At 37.4% G+C, this 14731-nt stretch overlaps 1 protein-coding gene across 3 annotated transcripts in view; it reads left to right on the forward strand.

Annotated features, from left to right (window-relative positions):
• The first annotated feature begins 1365 nt into the window (after positions 1–1365).
• The window catches only part of LOC140121973 (uncharacterized), a 37158-nt gene continuing 23792 nt past the window's right edge, over positions 1366–14731 (forward strand). Inside the window, exons 1-10 of one of the 3 annotated variants that reach the window (XM_072142256.1) lie at positions 1366–1503; positions 2368–2435; positions 2817–2914; positions 7054–7177; positions 9263–9653; positions 11409–11486; positions 11798–11896; positions 11979–12032; positions 13230–13283; positions 13373–13426. In XM_072142256.1, coding sequence (XP_071998357.1) covers positions 2842–2914; positions 7054–7177; positions 9263–9653; positions 11409–11486; positions 11798–11896; positions 11979–12032; positions 13230–13283; positions 13373–13426 — 927 coding nt within the window. In that variant the 5' untranslated portion in view covers positions 1366–1503; positions 2368–2435; positions 2817–2841. The remainder of the gene's footprint in view (positions 1504–2367; positions 2436–2816; positions 2915–7053; positions 7178–9262; positions 9654–11408; positions 11487–11797; positions 11897–11978; positions 12033–13229; positions 13284–13372; positions 13427–14731) is intronic. The other 2 variants (XM_072142255.1, XM_072142257.1) reach the window with 2 other exon arrangements.

A 14731-nucleotide genomic window follows, 5' to 3' on the forward strand; every position in this document is an offset into this window, starting at 1 on the left:
TTTCAATTGATCGCAATTGCTTTGATTGCATAATGTCATGGGGCACTGTGTTTTCAAATTTTACTTAGGGTGGCTGCATCTGCGGCATAGCCATTTTATCAACTCCCATCTTACAAATGTCGACATAACATAACCAGACTCGAATTATATCAATATAGTTTGTACTGTTGAAATAGACATATGTCCATCAGGTTCAACCAACGAAGAAAAGGAAAGGGATTTAAGGGAACACAATTTTATATTATAACACAGCCATCAATGTTATTTTTGTACAAAGGCATCTAGACCCTTCTTGAAGCTCCCTGCTATCCATACTGTTCTGAGTTAGCCTATTTCACAGATTTACAGTTCTCACAGTAAAGAAGCCTTGTTGCCTCTGGTGATTAAACCTTGTTTTCTTCAGAAGGAGAAAGCATTATAAACCTCTTTTTGTGAAATATTATTTTTATTTTGTTTTTAAGTTTTGAGATATAAAATATACATAAAAGAAGAAAACATAAACAGGATCATGAGGTAAATTTAAAGTTGCATTTGTCTACGCAGAGGCAGTTACAAATAGGTTGAGGGGATGAAAGGGTTAATAGCCGCGATCGGTGCAAGCACTGACCGCGGTTATTAGCGGTGGGGGTTTGCTGCAATATGCAACAACCCCCACCTCTGTATGAAGAGGACTCGTGAGCCCTCTTCATACACCCCCTGCACCTCTGCGCAGTAGAGCTACTGCCCAGAGCGTTAAGGGGTTAAGGACAGTTTGCTTATCAGGGCAAGGTTTAAACTGTATAAGTAGAAAAGACAACTCATGGTACAGCATGACAAACACAAAATTTTCACTGAGATATTACTTTTCTAACTCTTAGAATATCTTCACAAATACCAAGGGAAGGCATCAATCTCATTACATCTAAAGCAAGATTGTGCTGCTCCAGATTATTCTCCAGAACTACTGACATGATCCTGTGATGGAACAAAATCATTAACAGAAAAACAACCCCATAATAATAGTAGAATTTTATGTGATAATTGTAAAATATTTAACCATACTGATATAATAATATATGATAGGAATTATGTAAGCATTATCATGTGCCACAAGTGCAGGGAAACAAAGAGATAGCGGATAACATTTCCTTTAATATTCATTGTGAAGCATTGTATATATCTATCTTCATTATTATAAATGTATGGTGTAACTTTATTAACATTGTATTTGTATGGCACAATCTACAATATACAGTCATCAATCCTGAATTTTATGAGAATGGTACTGGGAAAGCTTAGGACTGGTAGAGGTAAAATACCCACGTGTTCTTCCTTTTAGTTAAGAGCAGGGTTCTCAAATGTAAAACTTGTAGTAGTAGTGTGACTTTTGAAGACTGAGCAAGAAATGCTAGGTATATGATACTTGCCCAGCCCCAAGGACTGTCTCTCTCTCTTTTCCCAGAAGGTTTCTAAAGTGACGGATCTCATCTGTCTGGCTGTGTATTCACCTACAAAGTATGAAAGGTTAGTGATAATATCTTATTTTTATTTGAATATAGTCTATAATCAGCTGCTTGAATTTTCTTCTTCTTTTTTTATATTTTCATTGGGTAATATTTGTAAATGTACCGTAGTAGAATACTGAAGATGAGGACATGATCCAGGGATTTATTCAGTTTAACATATTTAGAGACTATATTTTCTCAAAATACAAAACAAGTATAATAAAAGTCCATGTAGTAAATAAAGTCCTCTAGTATTTTATTCTGAACATGATAAATTGATTTTTTTCCACCATTTTAAGTCATTTAATGATTTAATTTAACAGCTCACAATCTAAAGGGTAATAATAAACTATAGAATTTGAAATTGTATGGCAGTGATGGCGAACCTTTTAAAGGCCGAGCGCCCAAACTACAACAAAGACCCTCTTATTTATCGCAAAGTGCCAACACAGAAATTTAATTTGTGATTTATACTCCCTGCTCTGTCACAGTTTTCATTGATACCAGCACCCTGAAGACACCAATAAAGCAAGAATAGTCCCAGGTTGAGCTGTCACTCTAATATAGCTCTGTGCACAGCAAGTCCTGGGCTGTCTGGGACTGCAGGAAGATACCTGGAGTCCTCTCTGGTGATGGCCTGAGTGCCCACAGAAAGGGCTCTGAGTGCCACCTCTGGCACCAGTGCCATAGGTTAGCCATCACTGTTGTATGGTAATCATTCACTGATTTAAATTTTTTATGTTTTACTATCTTGGACAGAATTTTATGGTTTGCATTGACTTTTAATTGTGAAATGATCAGTTTTAATATGTAATAAATGTCTCATATAAAGACAGTTATGCAATATAGTGCTAAATAGTGCTAACAATGTGGTCTTTCCCAGTCATTTAGAAGCAGTGAATTTCACAGAAGGCTGCAAGTGTGAAATCCAATATTTGCACTACGTTAAAAGTCAGTGAATCCTTATAATAGCTGTCTCTGTGTTTTTCTGAGGACTGTCTGTTAACCCCAAAGCAAATTAATTGAAACCAATTAGCTTTTGTGTTTTAGAACCTCCATTTTAAGAAAAACTTTACTAGCTGGTACAGAAAACATAAAAACGTTACTAAACTAGAAAGCATAAGCAAAATGCGAATAATTTAGTGATTATTGCTGCAAGTGTACTGCATATTTACTTGCTTATTATAGTCAAAACAGACTTTGTGCCTTTTATTAAAAAATCCCTCGGGTCCTTCCAAGATATCTGTCCGAAGTTATCATTATCTTTAATCTATGGTTTATTATTATTATTATTGTTAATTGGATCATTCATGTAATATTTCTGCTTTTTAGATACATGTCATTGGAAAAATAGAAGATGACATTTCCAAGATTTTTTTGTTTTCTGACCTTATTGAGCATCGTAAAATGCCAGGAATCTGCTAGTTCTGGTAAGTTTACTGAAGTTACTACTACCTTACAGTATGTGTAAGATGAAAACAACAAATAAAATAGAAATAAAAAATTAAAAAAAAAAAAAAAAAAGAACCACAGGGTCATGTCAGAAGTTCTGATGAACAACTTAGGGTAGCAACTTTGATAGGAGGTTTTACAGTATTAATTGTTATACTATACTGAAGCTTTATTTTAGAACAGATTGTTCTTATCTGCTTTTTATCAGCTATTTGGTCTTGTATAAAACACAGCAGAGAGTGGTAAACAGATGATTCTGCATGGTGGCCAGGACAGGAACTTGATTGTAGGATTGTCTCCCATTCACTTCAATGGAATTTGAGTCTGTGGTAAAGGTGAATGGCCACTACGTGCAGCACTACACATAGAGTCAACTGCTCCATGAACTGTGTGACTAGGGCCCAATCAGCTGTTTTGTGCTGACTCTGCTATTGACATGTTGTCATTCAAATATTGATTGTCTAGTCTGAAGAAAGGCCATCAATACAAAATAATGTATTACGTGTCAGGGTCGGTGGTGTTGGACCCACTGAATCACTGTGAGTGATGGTGTAAGCTGACACCTGGGAGAGGAGTCTAAGTGGGACTCCCACAGGTGCGACTTTGCTCGTAGTAGTGGCAAAGGCGAAGGACAGAATCGGCAGGCGGAATCAGAGTTGTGGTCAGGCAGGAGGTCAGGAGAGGCAGTACAGGATCAGATTCGGGGACGTTGCGGAAGGTTAAGACAGGAGGCAGAGAATCAAGATCAGGAACAAAAACAGAGGTCACAAATGATAAACACAGGAGTCACAATGGGAAGCTTTCTCTAAGGCTATGAAGCACAAAGATCCACCAGAGGTTACAGGAAGAGGTTGGCTATTTATCAGGGCAGTGGTCGGCCCCCACCAAATTTCACAGAGCCGGCCTGCGTGTGCCCCAAGAAAGTCAGCCTGCTGCAGCCACGATGGGGGGCACAGGGGTAAATGGGTGTGCCTGGGACCCAGGACATGTGTCGCAGGAGCACCGTTGACATAACCCCATTAATGATACTGAACCAGAGTGAATTTGCCTCTGGCTTTGGAAGTTTCATATGTAACACAGAAGTAGATCCAATGAGGAATGTTAGTTATTATAAGGACAGATAATGAATAGCTATTATCACATATCCAGGACAGCAATACATGACTGCAAGAGCAGAAAGCTTATTGGTTTGTTTTCATTCTGTAACCATGGTTTTACAGCTAGATCAATCATATAGGTTTAAGAGAAATATGTACAATATTGTAGAATATTTATCTGCTTGGCTCCATACGCTACCTCCTCACAACCAGTTACTATTATTATATGATGATTCTCCTAAGCAGAGAATATAAACCAGGAAGCAAAAGCAGTGATCCAACAGGCCCACTCACAGCTCAGTTTACATCAAGCCTAGAATTGTCCATAAAATAGAGGCACATACAGTATCTAAGATACAAACACAAAACTGTCACTGGCACAATCCCTATTCCTGTGGCAGTGTGCTCTCTATCTTCTCTGGTCACTTATATCTGGGTCTAAGCCCCTCTGGCTTCTCTATGATCTTTTGTAGTGTAGGTCTTTGCCTCTTTACTGGGACATTCAACTAGCTGCTCCAGGAGACAATGTGACATGGGGATCCTTAGTCTCTCACCTTGGTGATGTGGTTGCCTTTCTCCTCCTAATGGGATTTTACCTGTGTTCAGTTTCTGCTGCCGTGTAAGGCTGACTCTGTCTCAGTACACACTCACTGACTTGGCTATACTAACTGAGCATGTCTTTATATATTCAGCTCTGTCAGTCTTAATATTACTTAAACTCCTACATGTACAGGTTCTACCTCTCAACCTAGCAGGGCTTGAACCTTAAAGTGGCACAACCAATTTACATAGCAAAATGGATAATGCCATTGGAACAGTGTTAACAGATTATAAACAGTGCATTTCAGTACAAAACATTAATCCCTTCAGCCTATTTTGGCCTCAAGGACACAGCCCCATTTTTCAAATCTACCCGGTGTCACTAAAAGTGGTTGGAATGCTTTATCATATCCATGGGTTTTTGAAATAGTTTTCTCGTGACACATTGTACATCAAAATTTGGATGATATGTTTTGTGTATAGTTATGAAAAAACTGAAATTCGGCTAAAATTTCAAAAGATTCTCCATTTTCCAAGTTATAAATTCTCTACTTTTGAAACAGATAGTCAAAGCACCCAAATTAATGTCTGTATGGCATGCAGACGCATGTGCAGACAGTTTACAGTCAGACCCAGAAGGGGTCTGACTGCAAAAGACATCGAGCAGCCCCTTGGCACATGGCAGACCTCGGGGCTGCCCTGAAGAGGATCAGATTCCTGGTAAGTGACATCGGAGGACGGATCCTTAGGGGGAAGGACCTTACAAGTATAACCCATCTACCCGATGGGTATAAAATATGCCCTTTCTTTATGCACTAAAACAGTTCCAATGAATGCATAGAGAAAAGAGCATGTAATGTGAAACTGGTGGTTGATGTCCTTTAACATAGAACGTGCAACACAATTATCTCAGACTGCATGATAAATGTGGCGCACGGTCCAACGTTGGGCCTGCTCTAGTTTTGGCTGTACGCTTTTAGCTTTTGATAAAATCTGCGGCAACATTTAATAGAATAATTAGTTACATAAAAGAAATGAAAACTGTAATACAAAAAGATAAGAAAAATAGTCAGCTCACCTGGACATATGTGGACTTGATGCAAATTACATCTTGCCGTTTGTTAAGACCTCCCGGGACTCTGTTTAGGAGTTTCCTTCTGTGATCCCTGCCTCTCTTTGGACATTTAACTCTTTCGATCGCAACAGCTGACAGGTAGGTGCAATCACCATTATGCACACTGAGAAAATGACGGGAAACCATGGATATGTTTACTGCATCTTTTTTACCCGCATCTAGAACATGCCGACGTATACTCAAGGTGAGGATACGTCTGCAAAGTGAGGATGTTTATGTTTTAAGTACTCACTTGTTTTAATGTTATATGCTAGTGAAATAGGATATATGCTTCTTACCAACAGTGTGTAGCCATGAATAAGGAAAGTATATTCAAAAACACTTAGGCGATTGTGGTCTCCACGCCACCGTGTACTCATATTTTTTGTATGATTTATGCAATATGAGCTGTTTTTAGCTGGTACTAATAAAGCATTGATTTTATTTTAAGTGGATTCCGCTAGAAAATGAAAATTGTCTTATATTTTTTTTTACTGGCTAGAAGCAAATAAGAATTGTCCAGTGGGATAGATATTTCCATCTGTGCCATGTATTTGATGAAAGACAGAATCCTTATGACAAATTATTGGCCCATATTAATCATGAATCTGGTGCAAGGTGCAGTTTGCCTGTGTGCAGCCGCGATACAAATGTGTCACAGACACTTTATAAATACCTGTGCAAGAAAATAATGGGGCAGATTTACTTACCCGGTCCATTCGTGATCAAACGGCGCGTTCTCCGACGCTGATTCGGGTTCTGCCGGGATTCACTTAGGTTTTTTTTTTAAATTCCGCGGTTTTTCCCAACCTGTCAGGTTTTCCAATGCCCCCCCCCCCCCGCGCCAATGCGCCACAATCCAATCGCGTGCGCCAAAATCCCGGGGCAATTCAGCGCAAATCGGAAATGTTCGGAAAACCCCACGTAAGTGCGGCGTTCGGACCCTTAGTAAATGAGCCCCAATGTGCAAAGACAAAAAACTGGTGCTTTAATAAATGTGGGCCAGTGTGTCTGCAAAGCAGTAAAGTAAGAATTTTCTTAGGATTTTAAAACTTTTTCCAGATTCCTGATTTTTCAAAATAAATAAAGAAAAACATATTTTGGTTTACATTTCAGCATTATTTTGTTCATTTAAATAGATTTATCATTTTTCAAAATGCTACTAACTATTTCTAAATTGTTTTCCCTATGGATTTCTAATGACTAGAAACAGCCCGCTAGGCTTTTTCCTTAAAATATTAAAAGTAATTTGTTTTGAACCCTTTTTTTAATGGTGCCTTTAGCTACAGGTCTGGTCTTTAGCATTATGAGGATATATAATGTACAATGTATCAAATTAAAATCTTGATCTTCTTACATTTTACAGTATATGATCTTATTGATGAACTTCGATATTCAACAACTTCAGATGCAAGAATAGTCAATGGTTCAAAGCCAAATTTATCGGCTATCCGCATCAGCTCTGTGGCTCACCTGAAAAATGAAAAAAGGTACTCACAAAATTCTCTTTCTATAAGTATTTTATTTGATGAAGGAACCTAAGGTATAAGGGCAATTTTTATTTCCAACTTACATTTTATTGAATAGTTTAAAGTTTCACAAAAATAACAGATAGTACAAAAAAGTAATTATAATCATGAAAAGTGTACATTGTATTCACAATAGGTTCTTGTAGAACCTTCACAATAGGTAGCAGAACATATAAATATCAGCATTTAGGAATGAAAGAAAAATAAACATAAACATTCCCGGAGGAAGGTATTAGGACTAATTTTAAGGGTGTGGTCACTTTACATCCGCAGAGGAGGTTTCCCTTAAGATATTAACCCCTTTATTGCCTGAACTGATGTAATTCCCTTCTCTAGAGCACCATAATATTGGAATAAATTTATTGATACATTAACAAATTATTTGCTAATATTATGAGTCTGTATTAGACTATGCTCTGGCATAGATCTCATAGCTCTCAGATCTTAATATGACAGCTATAGGAGAACAACCCCCCTCAGCATGCCCTAATCATTGGATAAGCACATCCAATTCGGTGCTTTGCCTGTGCAGCCAGTATGTACGTTCTGCAGTTGTATTTGGTTGTGGCACTTAAAACCTTAGTAACAGTGGGTATATAATACAGCAGTACCCTGGCATGTGTTGAGAGGGCTCAACCTGTGAATCTGTGAAATTCATTATGTTAAATCAGATGGATGTGGTAAAGGCTTCTTTTAAGGGGTTAAAATACATGTAGTTCTAGTTTATTTGAAGGGGAATTCTCACCATTTAATTTATTGAATTGGTCACATAAATACACTTCTTCAATTAGATGTTATTAAAAAAATGTACCAGTGTGAAGATAATTTCCCCTAAATGTAGTCCACTCTCTACATTTTGGCTTGGTCGGTGGGTGGGACCAGGCTTAAATGAAGAGAGTTGGGGCCGATTATATCTTATCATACAGTGGAGCCAACAGGTCCCCCAGTGACATAAACTCGCCTCTGACTGGTTTCCAAATTTTCATAAAGTGGTTTTTAGAAGTATCTGCCCATCAAATAAGGCAACACAGCTGTATAAATGAATGGAGCTCTGTTGCAATACCAGACACTACCCATTGTCAGGAGAGGAGCTGTTTATGGAAGAAAACAGCCATGTTTTCAACTTCTAACCAACCCCCTTAATGACTCATTTAATTCAACAAATAGTTTTTAGTCCATAGTGTATTTAAACTAATTAAAAGAAGCAAAAAACTTGCAAGGGACTGATGAATCTACAATATTGCTTAACCACTTCAGGACCACTCCAAGTAAATATACAGAAGCTCTTACTGTGACAGATTGCAGAAAGGACATTTTTTTACGTCATTACAGTGGCAAACTACAAATGTGTCCTGAACCCTGGCATCTAGAAACACAATTCTGGTGTCAAATTAAACAGGGTATCTGATATCTCTGGTTCTGTTGAGCATCTATACACAATCGATATATCATATGGGGGCAACCCCCCCCCCCCCATTTTGTTTCTAGGTGCAAGAGTTCAGGAGATATAGGTGTTTGAAGTGTGCCACCCCCCTCCCCCCTCCAGACGGTCAGCTAAAGGCAGAATGTAGAAGGATCTGTAGGAAACACTTTCACCCTCACTTTTTATTATTGCAGAAGTACATGCACCCTCGACATCTGTAACTGATCCTGAGAAAGGGTGATGTAATAATGCTGTACATATTTATAATAGAGTTTTGTAAAAGTCACACTTTAATTGAAAAAAATGACAAAAAAATCTTATATTTTCACATTTGTAGTCAATTATTGGCAAATTTTAAATAGGTAATTATTAAAACTATTGTATCAAGATAAAGATATAAAAAGATATATAATAATTATAAAAATACAATCTTGAAAAATCAAAGTTGAAAAAACAAAGTTAAATTTGTTATGATATGCAAAGCTATTCCAGAGATATCATCAATTAAAGAAGTGCATAGCAGAATATCAAAAATTGACCTGGTCTTTCTGGCACCATTAGTACTGAAAGGTTTATAACATAAATCTCCTATTGACTTTGTTATATCTGCTTCTCTATTTTAGTGCTTTCCCCCCAAATGGATTGCCAGAAGAATACTCAATCTTGGCAACATTTAAAATTTCATCAAATATGCCTCAAGATGTCTGGAATTTATGGCAAATTATTGATATTAATAAAAAACAGAATGTTGGACTTTATTTAAATAAAGATACACAAACTGTAAGCTTATTATATTCCTCTCTAAGCAAGACTCTTAACTTCCATACGTCTAATAATGTTTCAACGCTTTTTGATGGAAAATGGCATAAGTTATCATTCAGTGTGACAAGTGATGATGCCAAGATGATCTTAGATTGCGTTGAAGTGAGTTCAGTTACAATAGCTGAACAGAGACCTCATGAGAACAAATTGCCGACTTCACATATGCAAGGAGAATCCCACTCTGTCCCTTTGGTAAGTAATATAAGCATTGTTTAAGAAACTGAATTGCGTCCATCATTAAATTAGCTTAACTTTTGTTAAGCCTAATTGTCATTTGATATAACATTCAATATAATATTAATATTTAATATTATGTTGGGGAAAGTGATGTGAGCAATTTCTAATACACAGGCCGGGAAACTCTTCTGTTAGAAACTAGTCAGAACTGTATAAAAACTACATTTGTGTGTTTAACATAGGGCACTGGCCACAATACAAATTCTTGCATTATATCAAAGTCGTATACAGTCTTTACTCACATATGTTTAAAAACACATGGAGATCAGACACATACCATATTAATCCTCCCATAGATACATACTTTATTGGCTTGAATTAAGGATCCTATTATTAACAAAGATCTAATGCAGAAATAATGGTGGGCATGGCTACCTGTTTTATTGATTAAAATAAGCAGAATTTCTGATAAAGTACAGGTGGACCCCTAGTTACAAACAGACCTCTGGATAATGTTAAATTACTGTACTTTATCCTTAGGCTACAATAAACAGCTATAACAGTTATTAAATGTCTCTGCAATGAAGCTTTATTATTAATCCTGGTTCTTATGACAACCCAACATTTTTAAAATCCAATTGTCACAGAGACCAAAAAAAATTCTGGCTGAGGTTACAATTATAAAATATACAGTTCCGACTTACATACAAATTCAACTTAAAAACAAACCTACAGAACCTATCTTGTATGTAACCCGGGGACTGCCTGTATAATAGAAAAATGTGCACATAATAATCACAAGAACAATTGACTGAAAAATTGAAATACATTGGAAAACAGTGGGATTTTAAAATAAAAAAGGAAACATTTATATTCAAAAACAACCAATTCCTGCTTACATTTTCTATACATGTGTAAAAGTAGTATAGACAGTTGCCTACAGTGTGGATCATTTATTTAATTTACTAGCGTGGATATAAATACAACATAAAGTAAAAGACTGAATGCTGAAATACATGTAAAACTTCAGTCAAGGACCGATCACCAAGTAAAAAATGTTGAAAAACATATTGAAGATTTCATTACTGGTGTGCCTATTTTAGAAATCCATTTAAATTCCAGAATTCATCTGATAACTGCAAACCATTAAGACCTTAAAAACATATTAAAAACAAACAATATAACTGTAAATTAATTAACAATAAATATTCAATCATCAAAAAATCCACAAAAATCTAGATCAATCCTAAAAAAACACTGGTAACAAAAGCAGTGCCTTATCTATAAATACAATATAAAGTAATGAACACTACACCTACACATTACACTTCCTATTCTATATTAATCGTCATTAATATAGAGTTGGTCCTCCCAAGGCAAATCATTGTGCACAGTCAAGTTATTGTACCTAAATTCATCCAACCATGCCATTATGGAATTTTCTTTGTGCACAATGATGCTGCCACAGAAAAGGGCTGTCCCCATTTGGGGAGCACACAACTGTACACCATATTTTGTACTGTGAAGAATTAAAATTTCCCTTCTAAGGCCTGTCAGAAAGGTAACATTGTGCTGAGATTCCTCAACCTTGACTCTTCTCTAAATTACAAAATGTCCAGTGTTGGTACAACATCTTAAACTTGAGTGGATCCCCTGATTTATTTATGAAAATGGAGGGAAAATCATGTATGAAATAAGATACCAGACAAAATAGAAAAATAGGACATAAATGCAAATGTATATTTAACATAACAGTTTATTGCCATACAGGTTGACATTCAACAGCTAGAAATCCACTGTGATCCAGAGAAAGCCTTGAAAGAACAATGCTGTGAGCTGTATGATCAGGTGAGCAGTTCACTTAATAACTTTATAACAATAAACTATTAATAAATGGGTTCAATTGGATTTTAAATGTAGGTTTTGAGAAATTTGCATCAGTGGCCTTTGTTAAATTTGGCTCCAGTACCCCTTAATAAATGTATAGTTTATTGAATATCAAAATTGCTTTTAATAAACTTCACATTTTCATTCTCAGTAGCAGAGGTAATGCTTGGAAGGATTAAGCGTCATTGGTTGACAGTGGTTTTGATAAAACAATGAAAAGTTACACTTTACTACATTGGCAATTTACCATTCCTGTGTTTTCTCCTTTACAGTGTGCTGGGGCTGCAGAGCTGAGCCTCGGAGCTAATTCTCCTCGCTGTTCTAAATGCAAACATGGAGCTTTCGGTCTTCAGGGATCTGCAGGAACAAGGGTAAAGGGCAAATATTAAAAATAAAATTGAGAAAATCACCGAAATAAATGCTTTGTTCAAACAATTTATGTTCAATTTCTAGGGCCAGAAAGGACATGAAGGAGAAAGGGGAGAGTCAGGGCGCACAGGAAATCTGGTAATTATTTCATAACAACTTATTTAGCAGGGTTACTTATTCTACTTTTACTAAAGATCCACTTTTGTGGGTTAACGAGTGAACGTCCACTTTACAAACCAGTGATGGCTAAATGGGGCATGTGAGGTTCCATATAAGGCACACTAATTTTTGTTGATATATAATGTACTGTAATTAAAAACATTGACAATTTACATGAGCAACATGGTATGGTAAGCCATAAACTCACTGAATTTTACCCTAAAAGCACCAGGCAAATCCATTAATTAAAAATCATTACAAATCATAGATATATCTCATTTGACCAGCATTTTGTGTTGATAATGAAGAAAAGTGCTATTGACATTTCTTAGGCCGAAAATCCTCACTTTATCAACAGGTTAGCTTTTGGCTTACTTAGGGTCCTGCATTAAAATTTTTCCTAAGACAATTTACGTAAATGATCTGTTATATTTGTAGACATCTCAGGAACAGAGACAGTGCTAATAGGAGACCATTCCTGGTTTCAGATGGGAAGTGGGGCATTTTTTATCCACCTTTTTTGTGTGAGGGGACTAGTATATTTTGTGACCATCGGTTTTGTGTCGGAGAGGGCATTTCTGTTAACAAGTCATTTGCAAAAATTATTCTTTTCCCCGTACAATACCCCAAGAAAAATGTCTTTTTACCATTAACTCAATTAAGCACCAAAAAAATGTACAGTGCAGCTGATAGAATGATAAGTACAGAAGTTGAGAAATTCTAGCCCCGCCGAGCATCTGATGCAGTCGGGTACATCAGGAAGCTTTGGCCGGCAGAGCATTTATTTCTATTTCAGGCCCTATCTCACATGTTAAAATTCACCAGCTCCCCAGGAACAGGACCGTCCCACACTTGCCCACTACCTGCAGGCCGGCTCACCCCTTGGTCGGCCGCGCCCCACCTTCACACCTTTCCGCGCTTCCCTGTCGTGGAAATGGCGGAAAGGGGAAAATAGTTGCAAGTGCTAGCAATAACCAAGCATTTGCGATTATTTCATGACTTCCGATGTCACTGGTGTGCCGCAGAAGCCCTGATAAATACCCCCAAAGTCTGTAAAGTAAGAATCATCCATTTGTGTTATTGAATATTGAACGGGTAATTGCTATGTATTTTCCTTTGCTAGATGTATAATATGTACTCACACATGTTTTCTTTCCCTTATCTCTCTTGGACTAGGGAGTCCGTGGCAATCCTGGAATTTATGGAAGAGCTGGGGACCCAGGGATCAGAGTACATTTTTCAATTTCAATATATTTTGGATTAAATAGTACTCTTCCTATATATTAAAAAGCAACAATTATGTTTACATTGTATTTAAGGGCGAACCAGGCATAAAGGGAGAGAAGGGAGAAAGAGGTATACCTGGTGGAAGGGTATGTATAATCTGCATTATTATAATCTATTCATCTGTAAATTTGTTCACAAAGAGGGTTAAGGAAAGAGTTCCCATATATACATGCAAGATGTGAAAGGGACTCATTTTTACTGTAGTGCAGATAGTGTTAGCAGACCTGGAGATCTATATGCAGTAACTATACCTGTGTGTGTGTTGTTACTAGCAGTAGAACTGTGAATATATTTACAGTAAAATCTCTTTGAGCATAGGGGGGCTGCTTCTATGGCAGTGGTGGCGAACCTATGGCACGGGTGCCAGAGGTGGCACTCAGAGCCTTTTCTGTGGGCACTCAGGCCATCACCAGAGAGGACTCCAGGTATCTTCCTACAGTCCCAGACAGCCCAGGACTTGCTGTGCACAGAGGTATTTTAAAGTGACAGGGCTACGTGGGACTACTAGAGGAGCGGGATGGTGTGGACAGATCTGGATTATCATTGTAGCTCCTGCTCCGGCCCTGACAATTCTTCCTGTTTATTGGACCCTGGAGGGAAGTTACAATGATCATCCAAATTTCTTCTATTTTCTGATTTATTGGGGTCCTCTGGGCGCTGGTATCAATGAAACCTGTGACAGAGAAGGGAGAATAAATCACAAATTTCTGTGTTGGCACTTTGCGATAAATAAGTGGGTCTTGGTTGTAGTTTGGGCACTCGGTCTCTAAAAGGTTCGCCATCACTGTTCTATGGAGTAAAATGGTAAAAAAAATCTCTTTTAAGGAGTGGCTTTTCTCAAAGCGATCATCTTTTGAAGAGCTTTTACTAGATATCCTGGATATTCCAGAGCTTGGATCACTCTGGACACTCCTGTGTGAGAGCTCTTCAATGATCCCAGCACAACTCCTCCCCTCTGATATGAGTCACTGCTGTAGGAGGCTTCTATTTGGTACTACTACAGTTACTCAGTGAGAGGTGGGGCCCAGCCCAGAAATGAGAGATTCCAGTCCTGTCGTTCTGCTTTACCCATCCTTTCCTGCAACAGTTCTTATCTGGACAAATACACATATAAGGCCCCATTCACATTTTAGGCCATGTCCTTAATGTGTTCAGCAGATAAAAGTAAACATAAGTTTAAAAGGACTGAGAGGTTTAAATGAAGCTTAAAGTAGACATTATTGGTTCAGTAGTGCGGTTGCCAGTCAGTTTCATGGTTTTTCACTTTTAATTCAGGTTACAGCCATACAGTATCATTCAGTACAGGTTACATATACTGAAGGCAAAGTTCTGGGAAATATAAAGAAGCTGACAGTGGAACTGAGTGTATGGTAGGAAGATGACCAAACAAA

The sequence above is a fragment of the Engystomops pustulosus genome, chromosome 3 (genome assembly GCF_040894005.1).
Source record: "Engystomops pustulosus chromosome 3, aEngPut4.maternal, whole genome shotgun sequence".
NCBI classification, from domain to species: Eukaryota; Metazoa; Chordata; class Amphibia; order Anura; family Leptodactylidae; genus Engystomops; species Engystomops pustulosus.